Source organism: Asparagus officinalis, chromosome 4 (genome assembly GCF_001876935.1).
Source record: "Asparagus officinalis chromosome 4, Aspof.V1, whole genome shotgun sequence".
Lineage (NCBI taxonomy): Eukaryota > Viridiplantae > Streptophyta > Magnoliopsida > Asparagales > Asparagaceae > Asparagus > Asparagus officinalis.
In genome coordinates, this window is record NC_033797.1 from 67,816,490 (window position 1) to 67,839,166 (window position 22,677).

General features: G+C 37.1%; 2 protein-coding genes across 2 annotated transcripts; both read right to left on the minus strand.

The window, feature by feature from the left end:
- LOC109838863 lies at nucleotides 7,156-8,214 on the minus strand. The gene has a single exon (XM_020407293.1). The coding sequence runs from the start codon at nucleotides 8,212-8,214 to the stop codon at nucleotides 7,156-7,158; it is 1,059 nt and encodes a 352-aa protein (XP_020262882.1).
- On the minus strand, nucleotides 10,087-12,087 carry LOC109838864 (uncharacterized protein At5g03900, chloroplastic-like). The gene is made up of 4 exons (XM_020407294.1): nucleotides 11,707-12,087; nucleotides 10,419-10,526; nucleotides 10,208-10,308; nucleotides 10,087-10,093 (listed from the first exon to the last, which is right to left on the minus strand). Exons 1-4 carry the CDS (start codon nucleotides 12,070-12,072, stop codon nucleotides 10,087-10,089), a joined length of 582 nt encoding a protein of 193 aa, XP_020262883.1. The 5' UTR covers nucleotides 12,073-12,087.

Consider the following 22,677-nt stretch of genomic DNA (forward strand, 5'->3'; position numbering starts at 1 on the left):
AACGCGTGCTAGGCATTGACTTATCCCTACTTAGGCTTCGGGATAAAATTCCCCGTGCGTGTGAGGCACGGATGCGGTCTTTTGTCCTTTTTTACGGTCAAAGACTAACCGGCAATGCGTGTTAGACATAGACTTTGGGATTTTTGGCAAACCCCCAGCCATCAACGGGTTTGACGTGCCTTTACCGATTACCGTTTGAATCGGGCTAGCATGTGAATTATTAAAACCCGTTTCACATGTAACGTTGTGCTAAGAGAATTGCTTCTCTTAGACTTAATGCTATGATTTTGAATACATAGGAATATGGCATCCGGCAACGCGTATTAGGCGTTGACTCATCCCTACTTAGGATTCGGGATGAAAGTCCCCAGAATTGTACTCTGGTGTCTTTTTCAATCGGTGAAAAACTAAACCGGCAACACGTATTAGGCGTTGACTCATCCCTACTTAGGATTCGGGATGAAAGTCCCTAGAATTATACTCTGGTGTCTTTTTCAATTGGTGAAAGACTAAACCAGCAACGCGTATTAGGCGTAGGCTTATCTCTATTTAGGAGTTGAGATAAAATTCCCCGTGCACAAAGTGCACGGATTGGAAGTTGGGAATTGTGTCTTTTCTCAGGGTAAAGACGGACTGGAAAATGGAAGAGGAAGAATTTTATATTCTATCTCCCTGCACTGAAGAGGAAGAATTTTATATTCTATCTCCAGTTGGAAAGGAAACTCAAGGTGGGATCTCCACCCCCAGAATCCGAAATGATGAAACTAAGAGTGGGATCTCCACTCCGAGAATCGGAAAAGGTCGAACGACACTACCTTTTATAGGATTGGTCATTTGAACCCAAAGAACCCCTCATTCATTGAGGAGAAAACCCAATTTCAACCCTAACTTTTATAGGTTTGGTGGAAAAGGGGACAAAGGTGGATTTTCGTTTATCGAAAAGGAGTGACTCGACTTTAGTCTTGCCTATGTGTAGGCTGTAGGAAGGTTTGATCACTCGATTTGAAAGTGGACCTCTCGTTCATGGAAGGAATCGAGAGGGGACTTTAGTTGTGGCCCTAACTATAGGAAGGTTTGACCAGGTAGACTGTGAGAGTGGGAATACAAACCACAGTGGGTTTAGTGTTTATCACTTTATTTGTAATGATCGGGTTATCCCTAAGAAAATTACATATAGTATTCTTCCGGGAACTTCCCGTTACATGAATCACCCACCCCCAGCTTCTTTGCGAAGCTGGATTTATCACTGCATTCGGTTACATGATCGGGTTATCCTTAAGAATATTACATACAAAAATTCTTCAGGAACTTCCCATCAACGGTAGGAAATAGTTTAGACTCATATACAAATTGGAGTATCAGGGAGCAGTTTAACCTCTTATACCGGTCGGAGGGTTAAGATGCAGTTTATACTCTTATACTTGTCGGAGTGTTGAGAAGCAGTTTATACTCTTATACTTATCGGAGTATTAAGAAGCAGTTTATACTCTTATACTTGTCGGAGTCTTGCCGTTCTCAATTGGCTTACCCTAGCGTTATGACGCCGGTTTCAACCAAGGTTTGGATGCTATTCTTTAAAGTAAAGCAAGCCTTGGTGGGATGAAAGATCCTCCTGTGGTACGCGCAGTACTTCGGATCTGTAGTATTGTCAGCTTCCTCCTGATTTGTGATGGGCGGCAGCTTGATCTTGTTGTTTTCAAGAAGGGTCTCGAAGATGGCTGGAACGTCTTCGTCCTTGAATGAGTACTCTTTTTAGAGCCTCGGATCCGAACTATTCTGCTGTCTTCGGGACTGCTGTTGCGATGTCTGATTAACGTCAACAACTGTTGTAGGCGCCCTCCCTTCATTATGGGAAACGAGACCCGGATTCAGAGGGTTAGTCATCGGTTGGTTTCTTTCGACCTTCCTCCTTCTGAGGAAGCGTTCGGCCTGTTCTCCGCGCACCTTCAACTCTTTCCAGGTATTGAGCGGCTCTACTCCCATAACGTCCAAGATGTTTGACAGAGCGTGCCAGGAGCATGCGATTACATGCAGGTCTACCTAAGATATTTTGGGTGGATGAGGTGCATACGACAGCTTACCTTATTAATCACGGGTCATCAGTTTCATTAGATTTTGGGATTCCAAAGGAGGTTTGGAGTGGAAAGAAGATAAATCTTTCACACTGTTTGCGGTGAAAGTTGATGTTTCCATTGTTATCGAATCTATTACAACTTTAGTCGTTACAATAAACTCGAATGAAATAAAAAGTTGATCTTTTTATAAGATCTCCTTACACAATGAAAATAAAAAGTTTACAACTTTATCAAACAAACGCAGAGATCGTTCATCGGTCTTCTGCTTGCGTGGGATCTTTGCCTGTGCCGGGGTTTATCCGTGGACCACCGTCGATCAGATCTGATTGCTGAAAAATTGGGCAGAGCTTCGTCTATCCGTGAAGGGATCGAGAAAACTGTAGCGCCTATCTCGATAAAAGCGAGATATTTGCTCTTCTTAGTATTACCACAACGGGATAATACTAAGGATTGAGTGTGGGTGATGTAGATCTGACGAAGAACTTTCTTGCGTTAAAGAACTAGATCCGATCTCTCCTCCTCCTCTCTTGAAATCTGTGCACTTTAAGTCTTCAATCCGGCAGGGCTTCGCCGAGGCACGAGAATTCCCGATCTCAAAAAAATGAGGCCTAAGGCTTGTATTTATAGGCATGAGGGGTTGCGGAGCGGTTAAAACGGGCTAAAGGCCCAAAATCCGCGCTGAGACACCCTAGGGGTGTACACCCCTGGGGTGTCTCAGAAAATCCGAGACCCCCCTGGGGTGTCTCACAAAATCCGAGACACCCTTGGGGTGTCTCGGAAAATCCGAGACACCCCTGGGGTGTCCTGGAAAATCCGAGACACCCCTGGGGTGTCTCACAAAATCCGAGACACCCCCTGGGGTGTCTCACATTGGCCGAGACACTCCGTTGAGGTGCATTCGTCCGCTTCCGCTATAAATTCTTCGTCTGAACTCGGATTTTAGTGATTCGAAGTGCGTTGGAAGTCTAACGAAGAGTTCTATCAGCTCCAATGGTTGGATTATCTGTAGAATGAACGAGACACGAAGGGCGTTGTTCTTTTTGTAACATCACGGGACTCTCGATTAGCCCGTACCTTCGTTATTCCGAAATTCTGTCGGCTCACGTAGTTCGTCGATTCACTTCAAGCGTTCACCGACGTCAATCGAACTCCTGTGAACCGGATAGTGACGTTCGTCGTCGTTCCTTAACACTGAGCTGTTCGTAGAGACCTATAGGCAATTTTCGATGCCTACAATAAGGTAAATCGAGAATCTAAGAAGCGAGGTCGAGCAACCTATACAGGTGGCTCGAGGAGCATAGTTCGAGCAAAACAGAAAGTGGTATAAAATATTCTTTGAGTTTTTAAAAAAATGCATTTCTTTATTTATAATATGATATGTTATACATATTTTTTTGTTGAGTTACAGAGAGCTCAAATTGAAGAATCAGGTGGCTCCTCAAGTGCCTTGAAGGAGTATTTGGGTACCCATGCGACATTAGTGGATCCAAATGGTGACACATACTCGTGTATATACCCTGACACCCAAACTCAAGAGTATTGCGTAAGTGTTTATTTTTCGACGAATTCAAACGATTTTCTTAAATATATTTATAATAATATTGTTGAGTAATATTTGAATACTTTACGTGATATAGGACCGGGTGATAGAAAAGGCAAAATCATTAGGTGTCGACCAAGAACCCAAGTTTGTCGCGATGACCAAAGTTTTAGATGAGGTACATAGAGGGCATCACGGCGGTTATGAGAGAGGCTTGGGTCATGGTGTTAGTAGACATTATTTGAAGACTTCCTCCACTCCGATATTTGCCACTCCTCCTGATGTCCTTCGCGAGATGGCCGAGCTTAAGTCCAAGATGGAACGACTTACCCAACTAGTATGTATGCAAAAAAAACCTCAATATTATCTCATTCTCTTACAACCTCAATATTTATAAAGTATGTCTCTTTCCTATCAATATATACAGATTCTTTTGTGCGCGTTTGACTGATCAAACCTATAAGTTCTAATGTAGACATCAATCACAATATTTGCATAAGTGTTCATTTTTCGACGAATCAAAATGGTGACACATACTCATGATATTACTGACACCGCTAGTTTTTATAACATCAATGTCTACTAAAGCTGGGGGATTTCTGCACCATTGGTCTTTGTAAATTATTGATTGCTCAATTTGATCACAGTTTGAGTTTTGAAACTACAAATATCATGCATGTATATTTCTTTTCTGAAAGTCAACCTGACATGAATCTGGGTAACCACAATGATTATGCATACTTTCCGTTGAAAATCAAAACTGACATGTTGGCTTGCTACTAAATAGGTCTGGTGGTCCTCAAGTGACCATAATTGGAGTGGATCGGGTATGGATGTACTATATTAATTGATTTATCAATTATGTATGTTCAAATCAGATTATAATTGTGGAAGGATTAGGATTTGATTAAACCCGGGGCTCGTTTTAAGACTTTTATTAAACTTGTATGTTCCAATCCACGATAATTGGGGATGGATCAGGATTTGAGCGTGTAGTGGTAGCAGAGGCGTAATTTTACCATTATAAATAGGGGAATTTTCATATCAACAAGATGTATGATGTGAATTTGAGATAAATACAAGTGCAATGTATTTGGATGTTTTTATTTCTTTTAATGTAGGAGCCTAATGCAAACTTCCTAGAAGTAAGAAAATTAAGTAGTGTTGATTGAAAACATCGCTCATTTGCTTGGATGCAAAAGGAATGAGTGATGTGCCTGAATGAAGCAAATTTGAAAAAGATATCCTAATGGCAGTGAATATTTCTAAACTGAGTTACGATTCAAAGGTCAAACCAAAGATTGTTAAGAAGTTTTATTAAGAAAAATGTAACAACAATGGTTAAGCAGTTCAATTTTTTAGATTGTTCACAAATAGATAATGTGCAGTTAGTTGCCTATGAGATAATGGAAGGCGATTTTAACACTACCAGCGTTATTATAAGTTTCATGCTAGCATTTCTGCACAAAAAAGGTTGGCAATGAAGTGCAATAGGCAAGAAAACTCATTAAAAAATGAACAAATTATTATCATCAACATTCAATAGTCAAGAAAAGTAAACACATAGCAGTTCGTTAAACCATTATTTAGTTCATGAGAAATTAAGTTAATCATGATATTACTACTTGTATTTATTACCCATGAAGCCTCAGGAAGTTGAGGGAACGGGTTATCGCTTAATTAAGTTAATCATGGCATCTTGAGACTTCTCTTCTGCAATCAAAGACACTAGTCATGTATTACATCCAATGGAACTCCTTCAAAATGGATCAATGGTTCTCTTCTGCAATCAAAGACACTAGTCATGTATTACATCCAATGGAACTCCTTCAAAATGGATCAATGATACTGATTTGCAATAAGTGTATCTATCAAAATGGATCAATGATACTGATTTGCAATAAGTGTATCTAAGAAAACATATACATATTGTGCAAACTGCATTTGGTTTATTGTGATCAAGGTGGTTAGGATTGGACCATTCCCCTTCCTTTATTTGATAAGTTTGAATAATATTCTGTAGGTTGATTATTTGATCCAGTTATTGTTGAAATTTTGGCTGGGTCGCACAAGTCTTCTTTTTGTACATTTGTTTATGATGCAAAACTCATGTTGCCATTGATTGGCAATGTTGGATGAATGCTCTGGATAGCATGCATAATGCATTTTGAAAATGATTGGCTAATATTTAGTAACTCGGTTTTGAACAAAAAAATCTGAGTTTTCATATTTGGATATACTTAGTTAGCCGCATTCATGTCACAAATGCTTCAACACTACAAATGCATGTCATAAATTATTCATACAACAAAAGGCTTGTTTATTAAGCTTAAGTTTACATGTTTGGATATACTTAGTGTGAATTCGATTTATTTTACAGATTGATTCTCAGACCACTCGTCCACCACCTGTTGTTCCTGCTACTACTCCCCTGACTTTATCTCATCATTCTCCGGATGCTCAGGGTTCTACATCTGCTGCTCAATGTTCTCCTCAGGATATTTCGACACAAAACCCTCTTGCTAGTCGAATGGGAGGCGTGCTGGGAGGCATGCTGGGGGTGTCTTAGGGAGCTTTACACAGGAGGGCTATAGCGAGGAGGACATCCGCAAAGCTTTTGCTGATTATATTCGATTAAACCACCCGTGACTTGTACTTTTAATTAACATACTTAAGACATTTGTATATTTCAGATATCCTCTTTTGGGACTTGAGTAATTTATAAGTTGTTGTATTTTGGTTCTAGTTAGTCTTTTGTTTTATACGTGGAATATATATGTTGTGAATAGGTATATATATTTTTGTGGGAAATGTTATATGTAAACGTTGTAGGCAAAAGTGTAAAAAAAGGAAAACACAAGCACCAACAGTTGGGACCGTTGGTGCAAGTTTTGAAACAGTTAATGCACAAATTTGGCACCAACGGTGTAAGCGCGTTGGTGGCAGAAACGTTGCACCACGGTTACAGCCGTTGGTGCTTGTTGTGTATGGCACCCAAAGGTTACAACCCAATTGGTGCAACAGTTTGCACCAACGGTTACACCCGTTGGTGCTGTTATTTGCACCAACGGTTGTAACCGTTGGTGCCAATTTTTTCATGATTTATTTTTTTTAAAATATTTAATTATATTTATACTTGTACCAACGGGTGGAACCGTTGGTGCAGAAATTACACCCGTTGGGGCAGTTTCAGCCCCAACGCTACTTGCTGTAACGGGTGTTTTATCTGCCCCAACGGTTCCAACCGTTGGGGATAACATCTGCCCCAACGGTTACAACCATTGGGGCAGGTCTTCTTTGTAGTAGTGTTCATGAATTTGGAGAAGAAAATATAATCTTATTTTTCATAGCTAACAATATCTATAAATCTCATTTTGAGTAAATTAACTTTCCCAAATAAATAAACGCAGATAGACCTCTTTTTTTTTGTCAATGAAATAAATTTTATTCATCACCAATCACCAAATTTTGAAATAAGAGTGCAACAAGAACTACCAAAATCATATCTGGCAAACAAGGAACTGAAGCCCCACTAACAGTTTACAATTTTGCTATTTCTTCCTTCAAGTACTCAGGAACATCTTCATTAAGGACTTTTGAGAGTAATGAAATCTTTATTTCCTTGATAAGTTGATCAGGGCTACGGGCTTTTTGTTGAAAAATTCTCTGATTTCTCTCCTTCCATATCCAATACACAGCTCCAGATAACATCATTCTTTTCAGTTTCTTTCTGAATCCAAGCCCCCTCAAATTGTTGCTATACCATCGCAATACCTGATTCCAGCAGCAGGATCTCCACGAATACTTCAGCCATGCCATCAAATTGTTCCATACATAGGAAGAAAACTGGCATTCAAAGAACAAGTGATTTCTAGATTCTTGATGACTTACAGAATCAGCACAGAGAACACACTGGTTGTTTTCCAATATACACATGCGACACAACCTATCCTTAGTCGGAAGCTTCGATAGAGTAGCAAGCCATAAAATCATCGAATGCTTGGGGTAATGCAAACCTCCCCAAACTGTTTTCGCCCAGGGTACAGTTGCTGAAGATTGGGAGATGGCATTATAAACAGATGAAATTTTCATTGTCCCATTATTGTGACAGTTAGCAATGATTCTATGCAGGTTATACACATTCCCAAACCTCCTCAATACCAAATCCCTCACCCTTAGGATTTGTCTCTGCATCCATGAATCACTTTTTCTCGGTTGAACTTGCCAAATCTCCTGTTGTTTTGAGTAATTTCCATGCACCCATTTTATCCACAAGAGATCTTTTTTAGAGTGTATCATCCATAACATCTTGATTGCTGCAGCATAATTCCACAATTTGGAGGAGAATAGCCCCAGACCTCCTATCTTCTTATCCTTGCAAACCTCTATCCAGGAGACTAGATGGATTTTGCTTCCCCATAAGAAAGCAGAGCAAAGCATGTCAATTTTTTCCAACACCCTGATCGGCAAGATATAGTTACTTGTCCAGTATGTTTGAATACCCAAGATAACAGTTTTTATAAGTTGAATCCTCCCTGCATAAGATAAGTTCTTCCCAGATAAACTTCTACAGTTCAATTGGCGTGGCTGACACCGCATGAGTGAACTTTTTTAAAAAAAAACTCCTTTAAGAGGAAAAAAAAATTCGCTCAAGGGATCTCTATGTATTTAGCCAAGTAGTATATATGGGGGTCTATCTGTATCAAAAGAACTACATGGGTCTAATGGCAATTGGGCTTTGGAGTAGGGTGTCTGTCCGCAGCCTTTTTAAAATTATTGATATCAAATTTGTACTTGCTAAGAATAAATAGTAATAATAACTATAAATAAGAGTTATTTGCTATTGCACTGATACACATAAAAAGAAAAGAGAAATTATGACTTCGTATGGACCCCACTTCATCTTTGAACTTCCCCAAATACCCACTAGCCTAACATTTTTGCATTTCAAAAAATCTCTTCCTTCCTGTTAATTACTTTTATTAATATTTAATCTTTTTTTTTGAGCAAAAAACAAGGGATATACCCTGTCAATTATATTATAAAAAAAGATTAGTTACAAAAGTGGGATACGAAATGTATCCATGTATTGGAAGATAGAAAAAGTAGTTTCTCAATACTAGCGATATATAACTTTCTTCTTTCAAACATCCATGAAGGTGAAGAAAGGGCATTGCCGTTATTTACCGTTGACATAGATATAGGAAAGAACAAAAGCCAGCCATATATATAGAAAAGAGAAACTAAGCTTTCTATAGCCCAATAGAAAAGAGAAACTAAGCCATATTAATATTTAATCTTAAGTTGATAAATATCACTATAGGTTCTTCTCGACACAAAAACTTTGACTTCACGTTCTACCTTTGATATATTGTCTATTTTTTTAATACGAGCATATAAATAACTTATACCAATAACTTGTATAATAAAATGAACATGATTTTACTTGAAGTTTTCCCTTGTAGAATTATGAACAAAAATAAAATAGATTGCATAAATTTAAAATTCAAATTTAGATGGCTTCACCATCAGTACCTCCACGGGTAGAAAAACGAGCAATCTAGACGGAAAATTCCGTCTAGATTGCTCCATTTCCCGTCTAGGTTGGTACGCCTAGACGGAATTCCGTCTAGTTTGCTCGGTTTAATCTGTTTCCGTCTAGATTGGGGTAAACTAGACGGAATTCCGTCTAGGTTGACCAACCTAGACGGATATCAACATAGACGGAAGTAATATATCCGTCTAGATTGCTACCTAGACGGAATTCCGTCTAGGTTGGTAACCTAGACGGACTTCCGTCTAGGTTGCCACGTAGCAACCTAGACGGAATTCCGTCTAGATTAGCAATGTAGACGGATTGCTACAGTAGCAACCTAGACGGAATTCCGTCTAGGTTGCTCTGCTACAGTATTTTTTATTTTTTTTATTTTTTTTGCAAAATCTACATTACACGCTATATAATATCACATGTACACAATATAGCACAACACCAAATCATGTTCATATCCAACACAATCAATCTAATTATATTTCAATATTAAATATAATTATATTTAAATAATACATTCACCAAAATACTAGAAAGGTGCATAAATGTTTTACATAGATTGATTATAAAGAATACAATTGTTTACATAACTTAATGAACTTTGCATAATTTATAGAATCCAATTGCATTTACTCCTCCAAATTGTTGAAGCATCATGTTTCTTCCTCCTTGATCCTACATTATACAAAATTCAACATCAATTAGTCCATGCCATGAAATACACATAGAAAGCATTAACTTTGCAGAAGAACTAATAGGGAAATCAAAATATTGGTTACTGAAGGATAAACCAACAGACTGTTCCAATAAGATTTTCCTCTTGAAAAAGGTCCATTTTCGTTAAACCATGAGGTGCGCAATTAGATATGTACACAAATTAAATGGTACACCATACGTAACTACAATAAGTTAACAAGGAAAGGCTAAGACCTGCATAACGAAAGAATCAGATATATCCACAAACTAAACAGTAAACCATGCATAACAAATTAAACATAAAATGCTGCGACAAGGAACAGAAGCATTAAGATGCACACATATTACCTTCTACTTGAGACGAGCGCGATGATTGTTGTGTAAACAATAACTATTGAAGCAATAAGTGCTGTCCCAAAGGAGACCCTGATTAAGTACTCAGCCCCTCCCTACAAAAATTGAAAAGGTAAGCTTTTGCATACTGGTCTAAGTTATACATTATATAATCAAGTAACATCAACGACAATGCCTAGCACAAGAAGAATGAGACCCTGAGTACCTTCAATTTGTCGAGTAGAGGTTCTACTTTCATTCTAAAAGATTTCCCAGCCAACTTTGACCTGTAATCCCTTGGGAAAACATAAAGAACATCGCCTTCATCTGAAACCTATCAATATCATCTTCAGATAGATAGCCTTATGAAGACAAGTAAATATGAAGAACCAATCACCCTTACCGGTAAGCCATAAAGGACTTGTTATCATACACATATTAAACAAATAGAGGTCCTAAGTTTAACAAATTTATTACAAGTCACCAACATTGTTTCTTTTTCATAAAGTTGTACTTGTAAGAGCAAAATAAAGAGAACATGCTGCACTCTGTTTCAATAACGCAAGTTATGTAACTACTTTCCTTTTTTTTTGTCCTTTGTATTGGTTAATTCCCAAAGAGAAAGTAACAGAAACTAGTTTACAGTGTTGACTGAAAAATATACAGACTGGTGGAATAAAATTTGCAAACCATACACTAGAAAACATTAGTATATTGGCTTGTCAGGCCAGTGACCATATCAAGTTGCTGGATCCTTTTCTAAGATAAAAATTCTCAAACAAAAAGAGTATACCACTGCTGGTAAACCAAGAAAATGCTTATGCATTGATGCCACGAAGAATCATGACATTCTCCAAATTATAAATACAATATCTGGTGGATTTCATATTTCCATGGCGGGTAAGAGATATAAGACAGACAACTTTATCGTCAGGTGTTGCATATGTCAAGGAAATGTAGCACAAGTTTACGAATTTAATGCAAAACATTCTGAACTGAAATTGGAGAAGTCATTGAAATAATTGGCAGAAGTTATAAAATAGGAAGCTTGGCAAATAAAGCCATCAGTTATCTTGTTTCCTGCAGATATGAGATAACATCTGTTCAATTTACGTTATAGCATCATGCACAAAAACTTTTATTGCTATGCAACAACAGCAACACCAACGGAGTTGTTCCCCAACATTTTGAGGTTAGCTACATGAATCAACAATTTTCCATTCAGTTCTATCATGTATCATTCCCAATCCTCCGTTAAGTTAAATACTATCCTGCCCTTCTTAATTGCTTCCAACAAATTTGTTTTAGGTCTACCACCAGTCTGTTTTCCGCAATCAACTATAATCTTATCGCTTCTTCTAACTGCTGCAGCTAATGGTCTTCATTGTACATGAATAAATCATCTCAACTGACTCTCTCTCTCATTTTGTCCAGTATTTAACTTAACCACTATAAACCACCTAAACTCCCATCAAACAAAATGATCGAAATAACAAAGAAACGCATTAAAATACCTCTAAGAATCCACCAGTGTCAGCAGCGAGAGCCTGAAGAGCTCTCTCAGCCTCATTCAATTTAAGCCCAGCTCTACTCGCCACATCCCCAATCGTAACCCTGCCTCCGTACGAATCAACGGCCTCCATCGCTCGATTCCTCACACCCGAAGGCAGCTTATCGGTCTCCACAACTCGCCCAGGCCTGAGTCCAGCGGGAACGTCGACGCTCGCTCTGATCGCCGGAGCCGAAACCCTAACCCTAACCCCAACGGCCGCAGATCTTTGAGAAGTGCGAAGGCGAAGGGGGGCGGCGACGAAGGGAGTTGGGCGGAGGAGTGAGGGTTTAGAGATTGGGTATTTGCAGGAAATCAAACAGGACGCCATGGAATTTTAGGGTTAGGGTTTGGATTTTTATGAGATCGGCATTGAGAGAAAGAGGGTTTATGGGGTAAGAGAGAGAGAGATTTCGGGATTTGGCCAGTTTGTGGGTTTTTTGATGGAGAGGGAAATTAAAAGCGGGGGAATGAAAAAATAGGCGGGGAAGTGAAAAAAAGGAGGGGGATCCGTAAATTTTTTTAGGCAACCTAGACGGAATTACCGTCTAGGTTGATGCAACCTAGACGGAAATTCCGTCTAGGTTGATTATTATTTAAAAAATAAAAAAAACCGTCTAGTTTGTCAATCTAGACGGAAATTTCCGTCTAGATTGATTCAAACTAGACGGAACAAACTAGACGGAATTTTTTCCGTCTAGTTTGCCTCAAATTAGACGGAAAAAATTTCCGTCTAGTTTGTTCCGTCTAGTTTGTTCATTTTTCTACTAGTGCTCCTTTGTATTCCTGTTTTGTATAATATTCTAAAATTAAAATGGGAAAATAATAATAATAAGTCAGCTCATTGAATAATCTCGTGGATAATTTTTATTTCAGATCCAAGGATAGTTATGCTTTGATTGAGATTACTTAATAATTGACTATTGTAATTTTTTAAATTCTGATTAATTATAACTTGATGAGGATTAATAGATGATGATAATATTAGGCGTCCATATGTTAACTTCTAATCGAATTATGTATCCATACATCATGCGTAGTGAGATATAAAAGGACACATAACCACTTTTTGAGATGAGATACATAATAGGATCTCATTGTTGTGCGCATCGCGGAAGCGTGACAATAAAATGGGCGTGCTTCGAGAACCAAATCAAACAAACGTCGAGATAAAGGCCAAACAAATCAAAACAACGGCACAAATCCAAACACAATAGTTTTACATGGTTCGGCAAGTTGCCTACGTCCACGGGGCAAGAAGGGGATGGGGTTTTCACTAATAGAGAAAGAGTACAAACTGAGATTACAAATCACTCGAAGGAACAAACTAATCTTACCAACAAGCTCTTAATCTCTCCAAACAAAACCCTAAACAAATAGCTCAGAAAATAACTCTTTTCTGTGCTCCAAATATCCTCAATTTTTCTTCTCCACCAATTTTCTCTTCCAATTGTTCCATATATATATAAATCCTAAAATCATAAACATACTAGGAATTCTTAACCAAAACCAAATCAAATTAGGAATCCTAATAACATATTATCAAAATAGATTAGGAATCCTAATAACCTCATGTTACCAAAATAGAATAGGAATCCTAATAACCTTATGTTACCAAAATAGATTAGGAATTCCCTATCCAACACTCATGATTAGTAAAGCTAATGTCGTCGTTATCAAATGAAAGGAAAATGATGGACGGAACAAAACAGAAGGTAAAAAAAAGAGGGAAGACACAAACCAAAAGAAATAAAAGCATAAGAGAATTGAAAATATGATTATTAGATTGTTTTAATTATGAATAGGTATTATTTAATTAGGATTATCAGATTTTTTTGTTACTAAAATTTTTTAATTATGAATAATTTTAATTTGATGAGGATTCTTAGATGAACATAGGATTAGATGTCCATAATTTTTTAAGATGGGGGACTTTAATAACAAACCACAAATTTTTCTTTATATAGAACAAGTATAAGCATCTCATGATTTTCTTTATTTTTTATGCCTTTCACTTGATTCGCCTGTCCATTTAGAATTCTAGTTCTTATTTTAAGGGGCTGTTTGATTCGCTATTATAAGAGGTGGAAAACTCAGAAAACCCCTCCACGTCAGTTTTTTTTTGTTTCCGTTCATTTCTTTGTGTCGCTTTGGTTCGCTCGGATGGAAGAGGAAAAACTCTGCTAAAATCGCCGCCAGCTCAGATTTTTTTCCCTCTCCGATTTTCTTCCCCAACCGAGTGAAATTGATAAAAACTCTGTCATGTCAGATTTTTTTTTCTTCTCTGCTTTGTTTACAAAAGTTTTCCTTTTTTTTCTTTGCGAACCAAACACAAGAAAAATAAATACATTGGTTTCTCACCATTTTTTATGTACGAACCAAAGCAAATAAATCTATTTCTTAAAAAAATTTAAAAAACTCAAAACTTGTATTTCTTTACATGGAATTGCATTTTCCTATATCAAGGAAACGAACCAAACAGCCCCTAATTTGATAGCTAAGGTACATTGTAACAATAGCAATCACTCATCTACTCTCACTCATCTACTCTGTAATAAGTCTTCATGCGTAACCACTAATATCTATTATCTCTAGAAAAAATTAAGATATGGGTAAATTTCACTAAACCCCAATAAATTTGTGCATTTGACACTAAACAGTTATACCTATAATACTCTCACTAAAACCCGTAACAATTTTTGGCAAAAAGCTTTCAAATTAGCATTGTTAGTTTATGTGTAATAAAATAACCAAAATACCAACAATAAATTTTTTAAAGAAAATGCCCTAAACCCCCAATGAATTTGGTAGAAACCCCTTAATTTTTAGGGTTCAATATGTAAGTTTTAGATTTTTCAAGACGTTGCTTCTAATTTTTAAATTTTAAATGGGGTTGCTTGGTAACCTTCGGGTTTTGCGAGGAGCTATTAGTAATATTCAAAAAATTTAGATATTTGTTTGTTTTTAAATTTTTTAGGTTCTGCTTATAAGTTTTAAATTTTTAGAGACATTTTTGTAATTTTAGATTTTTAGGGGTTAATTGTAATTATTTAGGATTCGTTAATAGTTTTTGAGTTCTTAGAGGATTGTTCATAGTTTTTATAATTAAAAAATGAGATGGCATGTATTTTTTTAGATTTTTTGGTGGTTCCTTATAATTTTTTAGAATTTAAAGTAGTTTTTTTTTTTGTGTTTTTTAGATTTTTTTAAGGGGTTGCTTCTAGTTCCATCCTTTTTAGAGAGCTATTTATAAATTACAATTTTTCAGAGGTTTGCAATTTTACAATATGCAAGCGAGAATGGTTCGAGACATATATATTGGCCTTAAGGGATAATAAAATTATAGGGTAATGCTCTTATAAGGTTAAGTGCAAGAAATCCAAATATTTAAGTGGTTTCCTAAAATTTCTAAACTCATAGAGGGTTTCAAAAAATTTATAGGCTTAGTGCCAAACAACTAAAATCGGATAATAGTAAACCATAATATATGCTTTATACATATAAGAGATGGTTCGAGACATATATATTAGCCTTAAGGGATAATAAAATTATAGGGTAATGCTCTTATAGGGTTAAGTGCAATAAATCCAAATATTTATGTGGTTTCCTAAAATTTCTAAACTCATAGAGGGTTTCTAAAAATTTATGGGCTTAGTGCCAAACAACTAAAATCGGATAATAGTAAACCATAATATGTGCTTTATATATATAAGAAAATATAATTAAAATTATGATTATTAGATTTTTTTTTTTAATTATGGATCATTAAAGAAAATTATAAATGTGTTTATTTTATTTTTAGAATGTGGATAATTATGTTTTGATTAGACTTACCAAATATTTGATAATAATTAAAAAAATTAATTGTGGATAAATTTAACTTATGAGGATTGTTAGGTGAATATCGGATTACATCTCCACATGTCGATTTCTCATATAATACATAGCAATCTTTTTGTGCCTTTAGCAGTACAACTAATTTTTTTCGTGCCTTTAGCTCAACGACTAATTTTCTCATAATATCTAAAGGAAGGAATTTTTTGAACTAAGAGAACAAGGAAGAGGATTTCTTTGAGGGGGCTCCGATAATGGGTAAGAGTTTTCTTTTTTTCTTTTGTTGTTGTTTCTGAAGGAGATCGACCCTCCTTTTATAGGGGCTAACCTCACTATCTCCACCCCCTCAAATCCGCCCCTTGAGAGAGATTCTCTCAACAGAACCCACTTTCTTTCCACGTTCTTCTCAAACGAACGTTGATTTGGTCATCTATGACCAAGTCAAGCTAACATCTCCCACTTGATCAAATCAACTAAGTGATATGCCTCCCACTATGCGTGAGATCAGATGTTTCTGCTTACCATTACTCCCACTATCCGTAGAGAGTAATGTTGGACCCTAGAGGGGGGGTGATTAGGGTCAAGAGGCTCTAATTATGCAATAAAAGATAAGACAAGCAAACCACAAAACAGTAATGCAATCAAAGTAAATGAGATAGGGTTAGGAATCGTTATCCTTTGACGCGCGATGTGTTAACGAGGTTCGGTCCACTGACCTACGTCCCCGCTCCCCACTCTCGAGGAGAAATTTACTACACACCCGGTTTGGAAGCCGGAATTTCGTCTACACAGCGATCCCCTCACGATCTCACACTACACAGTTGATCTCAACAGATCACACTCCCTCACATTTGATCTACACAAGATCACACTCACACAGCAGTAGAAATAGTGCAAGACTCTCTCTTTACAAGTCCCTATGGAAAAGAGAAAGAATACTAAAGCTGGGAAGTGAACTCACACAAGAAACACAGAGAAAAATCACACAGAACAGAGTTTGAAAATTTTTCTCAGAAGACAGCGTCTCTCTGGTTTTTCAGCAGAAGTTAGGGCAACTTAGAAGATGAAGGAGAAAGGGTTTAAATAGAATAGATTAATCATTTTAAAATCACAACCCAATCTTTCCAATTAAGAAAATAATCTCCTATACAGACTATTGCCACAGACTGTGCCAAACACAGTTAAATGATAGCACGGTAATCAAGGTAACTGACCGTTTGAAAAAACTCTCGGTTGACCGAATAAACTTTCGGTCGACCGCCAGAACGTTCGGTCGACCGAAATGATGAATTCGGTCGACCGACGGAAAATCCGATCCACCGCGAGCAGCTTTGAAAACTCAGAAAACAAGCAGAGCCATCATCAGTCGACCGGTGCGGTCGACCGATAGAAAAATCAAGATTTCGGTCAACGGCACTGGTCGACCGACGAACTCTCTGGAGCCCAGTGACGAATGATCTTAAGTGCGGTCGACCGGTGCGGTCGACCGTATTCTAATATGCTCCAGAATAGTATTTTGACTCAAACGAAAATATTTAGAAAATATTTATTTGACCTCTGAAAATTATAAAACTTTGTAAAATGTTTTTAATACTAAAAACAAACTGTTTGGAAAAAGAATTTTGCAGATAGGTCCTCATACTTGTGAAAAATAGTATTTTGCGAAAAACGCTTAAAAGCTTAAGCATGAAAACGTGTGTGAGTCCCAATAGCTTCAAGTGAATTCAATAACTCTTTGCCTACATTATAATACTAGAGAAAGAATAAAGACTAGCTAATATCCTCACATAGAATACAATCTTTGAGTCTTGATATAGCTTGAGTTTGGATGAAGCTTTTATATGAATTTGTTATTCTTGAAATAACATTGTTTCATCATTATGCCTCCTCCTCCTTTGGATATCATCGTTGTAGCGTATATTCCATCCAATCCTCCATAAATGACACTAACAAACTTGATAAAAGAATTTACTACATTTGCACTCAATTAGCCATTAGTACCATTAATGGTGATTGTAAAACATCATCAAAACATAAGGGCTAATAATCTCCCCCCTTTTGATGATGACAACCAACCATTATAAGAGCAAAAATAAAATAGCATATAGATAGGTGCTCCCCCTATCTATGAGCTCCCCCTAAGTATATGCAACAAATGAGGAGATTTCTCTCCCCCTTTGTCACCATCAAAAATGGGGTAAATAGAAATATAAAATGCAACTAAACAAGCAAACAATGTAGAACTTTCACATAGTGCATAAGCCCAAACCATTTCTTATGCGACAAAAATCATCCTCTCCAAGAGGCTTAGTAAATATATCCGCTAATTGAGATTTTGTGTCAACAAATACTAGGGATACATCTTGCCTCTCTACATGATCGATATGCTTGGTTCTAGAATGCAAAACCAAATTTTTAGAAATATTTATGGCACTTGTGTTATCACAAAAGATTTTAATATTTTGAAAACTCAAATCATAGTCAACTAAGCTTTGTTTCATCCATAAGACTTGAGCACAATATAAGCCGGCGGCAATGTATTCCGCTTCCGTAGTGGACAATGCAACACAATTTTGTTTCTTGTAAGCCCGAGAAACAAGTGAATTTCCTAGGAATTGGCATGTTCCACTAGTACTCTTGCGATCTACCTTACATCCGGCAAAGTCGGCATCACAAAAACCATATAAATCAAAAGAGGTGCTTCTTGGATAAAATAAACCAAGATTAAAATTAAAAGTTCCATTAACATACTTAATGATTCTTTTAACCGCAATTAAATGAGACGCTTTGGGAGAGGCTTGAAAACGTGCACATGCACATACACTAAACATGATGTCGGGTCTACTAGCGGTGAGATAAAGAAGACTACCTATCATACCTCGGTATAGTTTTTGGTCCACATCTTCACCACTCTCATCCGCATCAAGCTTAACACTAGTACTCATGGGAGTAGGCGCATGCTTAGAATTCTCCAACTTGAATTTCTTCACCAATTCCTTCGCATACTTGCTTTGTGAAATGAAGATCCCATCCTTAGTTTGCTTGACTTGGAGCCCGAGAAAGAATGTAAGCTCTCCCATCATACTCATCTCAAAGTGATCCTGCATAACTTTAGAAAATTCCTTGCACAAGGATTCATTAGTAGCACCGAAAATAATGTCATCCACATATATTTGAACTAAAATAAAATCATTTTTCCTTTTTCGCACAAAAAGAGTGTTATCAATTGTTCCTTTTGAAAAACCATTTTCAACAAGAAAACTAGAGAGGTGAGCATACCAAGCTCTAGGAGCTTGTTTTAACACATATAAAGCTTTTTGTACCCGGTAAACATGATTAGGGAAAGCATGATCTATAAACCCGGGGGGTTGCTCAACATACACTTCCTCTTCTATAAAACCATTTAAGAAGGCACTTTTAACATCCATTTGAAATAGTTTAAAATTTTTAAAGCTAGCAAATGCTAAAAACATCCTAATAGATTCCAACCTTGCAACCGGTGTAAAGGTTTCATCATAGTCTATGCCCTCCTCTTGATTGTATCCTTGGGCAACCAAACGAGCTTTATTCCTAGTAACAATGTCATGTTCATCAAGTTTGTTTCTAAAAACCCATTTAGTACCAATAACACTAGCATTGTTAGGTCTAGGAACTAACTTCCAAACTTCATTTCTTTGAAAATTGTTTAATTCTTCATGCATAGCCAAAACCCAAAACTCATCATTTAAAGCATCATTAACCTTTTTAGGTTCTAGTTGAGATAGAAATGCAACATTACCACATTCACTCAAGGCTTTTGAGCGAGTTATAACTCCTTTTGAAGGGCTCCCAATGATTTGTTCCTTTGGATGGTTTGATGTGAATTTCCAAGCTTTAGGTGGTTCAACTTGTTCTTGAGCATTGGTGCTATCTACATCCTTTTGAACTTCTATAGAGGGAAGCAATTTTAGAATCAAATTTATCATGGGGATCTTTTGTATTTAAAATGAAACATTTACAACCAAAGATATGAAAATAACCAATGAAATGAGTTTTTCCATAATAAAGTTCATAAGGGGTTTTCTTAAGCTTTGGTCTAATCAAAACACGATTTAAAACATGGCAAGCCGTGTTGACGGCTTCCGCCCAAAAATATTTTGGCAAATCAAAAGAATTAAGCATAGTGCGTGCCATCTCTTGTATGGTGCGATTTTTCCGTTCAACAACACCATTTTGTTGTGGTGTTCTAGGAGTGGAAAACATATGAGTTATACCATGATGAGCACAAAAATCATAGAAAAATTCATTTTGAAATTCACCACCATGATCACTTCTTATTTTAACAACTTTTAAATCTTTTTCATTTTCAATTCTTTTGACATGATTAGTAAATTCTTCAAAACAATTATTTTTCTTAGCAAGAAATATTGTCCATGTAAAACAAGAAAAATCATCAATAATCATAAAAACATAGTGTTTACCTTCAAGAGAGGTAACACGCATAGGACCAAACAAATCAAGATGAAGTAATTGCAAGGGTTTAGAAGTTGATACCTCATTGATGGATTTGAAAGAGGATTTTGTTTGTTTACCTTTAACATAATCCTCACATGTGGTATCTTTGATGAAGTGCAAGCTAGGTAATCCTCTCACAAGATTTCTCTTAGACAATTTTGATATTAACTCTATATTTGCATGTCCAAGTCTTTTGTGCCAAATCCAAGGATTTGCATCAATTGCCGCAAGACACTTCACATCTTGATTTACTAATTCATTCATCTCAAAATTGTATACATTAGATTTGCGATTAGCAATAAAAACAATTTTCTCATTCATACTAATGATGCATTTATCCGGTTTAAATGAAATATCAAAACCTTTATCACTTAATTGGCTAATGCTAAGAAGATTATGATTCAAGCCATTTACTAAATAAACATCTTCAATAATGGGTGAGGGTTTCTTACCAATAGAACCGATACCAATGATTTTACCTTTCTCACCACCAGCGAAGAAGACACTACCTCCTTCAATCCTTGATAGGGTTGCAAATAACTCTTTGTTGCCCGTCATATGATGTGAGCAACCACTATCAATGTACCACATCTCCTTACGTCGTTGCCGTGACGTTCCCTACAAAAGATGAAGATGAAAGTGTAGTAGCTTTAGGTACCCATGTCTTGGGTCCTTGGTGGTTAGTAGTTTTGGTACCTTTAGGTACCCATATCATTCCATAAAAATCATGGTTATCTTTAATTCTATAATGAGTAGAAATGTGTCCATGTCTCATACAATAAGTGCATACAAAATTTCTTTTGTATGTACGGATGTTAGAACCATGAAACCTATTTCTATCATGGTGATTATAGTTAGCATAAGCATGAATAGGTCTAGTTATACAACTCTCAACTTCTAATCTTTCAATCTTTGATCTTAATTGCTTATTCTCGAAATCGAGATCTCCTAGCAATTCATCTTTTAGAGCAAGAGAGGTTGTTAATTGTTCTAGCTTAATATCACAAGAGGCATGCAATCTTTTAAAAGAAGAGTATTCTTTAAACATTCTTTTAAATTCAAAGTTCAATTCTTCTAAAGCCATAGCTATGTCACATTGAATATAGAAAGATTCACTTTCGGCCTCGGATATTACCTCATGTTCATTTGCCATGAAACAAACATTTGGGTCATGAAGAGCAAGTTTGGCTCCTTCTTCATCACTATCCGAGTCACTTGGTTCGGATTCTTCCCATCCGGCATACATAGTCTTCTTCTTCTTGCACTTCATGTACTTTTCCTTAAGCTTGGGGCAAATCCTTAGCGATGTGACCCGGTTCATTGCACTCAAAATATTTACCTACACGAGAGGAAAACTTGTTGTTAGATCGGGGGTTAAATTTCTTGTTCATTTTTATGAGTCTAGAGATTCTTCTAGAGAGATGAGCCACTTCTCTAGAAAAATCGACTTCACTATCCGATGACGAAGATGAGTTGTCACTAGCTCCTTTGAGAGCTATGGTCTTCAACTTTGGTGACGGCTCCTCAACTTCACGTGATGGCACTTCCTCCTTCTCCTTCCCCTTGAGCTTCTTCTCATGCACTTTGAGCTTTCCGATGAGGCTATCAAGAGCTAAAGTAGTGAGGTCATGAGCTTCCTCAATGGCCATAGCTTTGGGCTCCCATGCCGGAGTCAAGGAGCGAAGTATCTTTTAGTTCATCTCTTGAATGGACAATTGCTTATCAAGACCATATAATTCATTAATGATATTAGTAAAACAGGAAAACATAGCATCAATGGATTCATTTGGAAGCATTTTAAATAGCTCATAATCATGCATAAGCCCACTATGCATAAGCCCACTAATCTTAGATTCCTTAACTTGGGGGGTTCCTTCATGTGTGATACATAATTTTTCCCAAATTTCGTATGCGGTTGCACACGTAGAAACTCTATTGTACTCATTTGGGGAAAGACCACAAATTAAGGCGCTCATGGCCTTAGCGTTGAGATTAGCTTGGTGCCTTTCTCCATCGGTCATGTTCCCGACTTTGGACTTCTCTACATATTTCTTTTCTATGAGCTCTAGGATGTCAAGATCAATACAACGAAGGTAAATTCTCATCATGGCCTTCCAATAAGCAAAATTGCTCCCGGTGAAGAGTGGTGGTCTAGTGGTGGATTGTCCTTCTAACATATGCATATTCAAAGAGGCCTCCATTAGATCTTTTCTCTAAGGCGGTTAAACCAAAAATTAATATAGAGATCAAGCTCTGATACCAATTGTTGGACCCTAGAGGGGGTGATTAGGGTCAAGAGGCTCTAATTATGCAATAAAAGATAAGACAAGCAAACCACAAAACAGTAATGCAATCAAAGTAAATGAGATAGGGTTAGGAATCGTTATCCTTTGACGCGCGATGTGTTAACGAGGTTCGGTCCGCTGACCTACGTCCCCGCTCCCCACTCTCGAGGAGAAATCCACTACACACCCGGTTTGGAAGTCGGAACTTCGTCTACACAGCGATCCCCTCACGATCTCACACTACACAATTGATCTCAACGGATCACACTCCCTCACGGTTGATCTACACAAGATCACACTCACACAACAGTAGAAATGGTGCA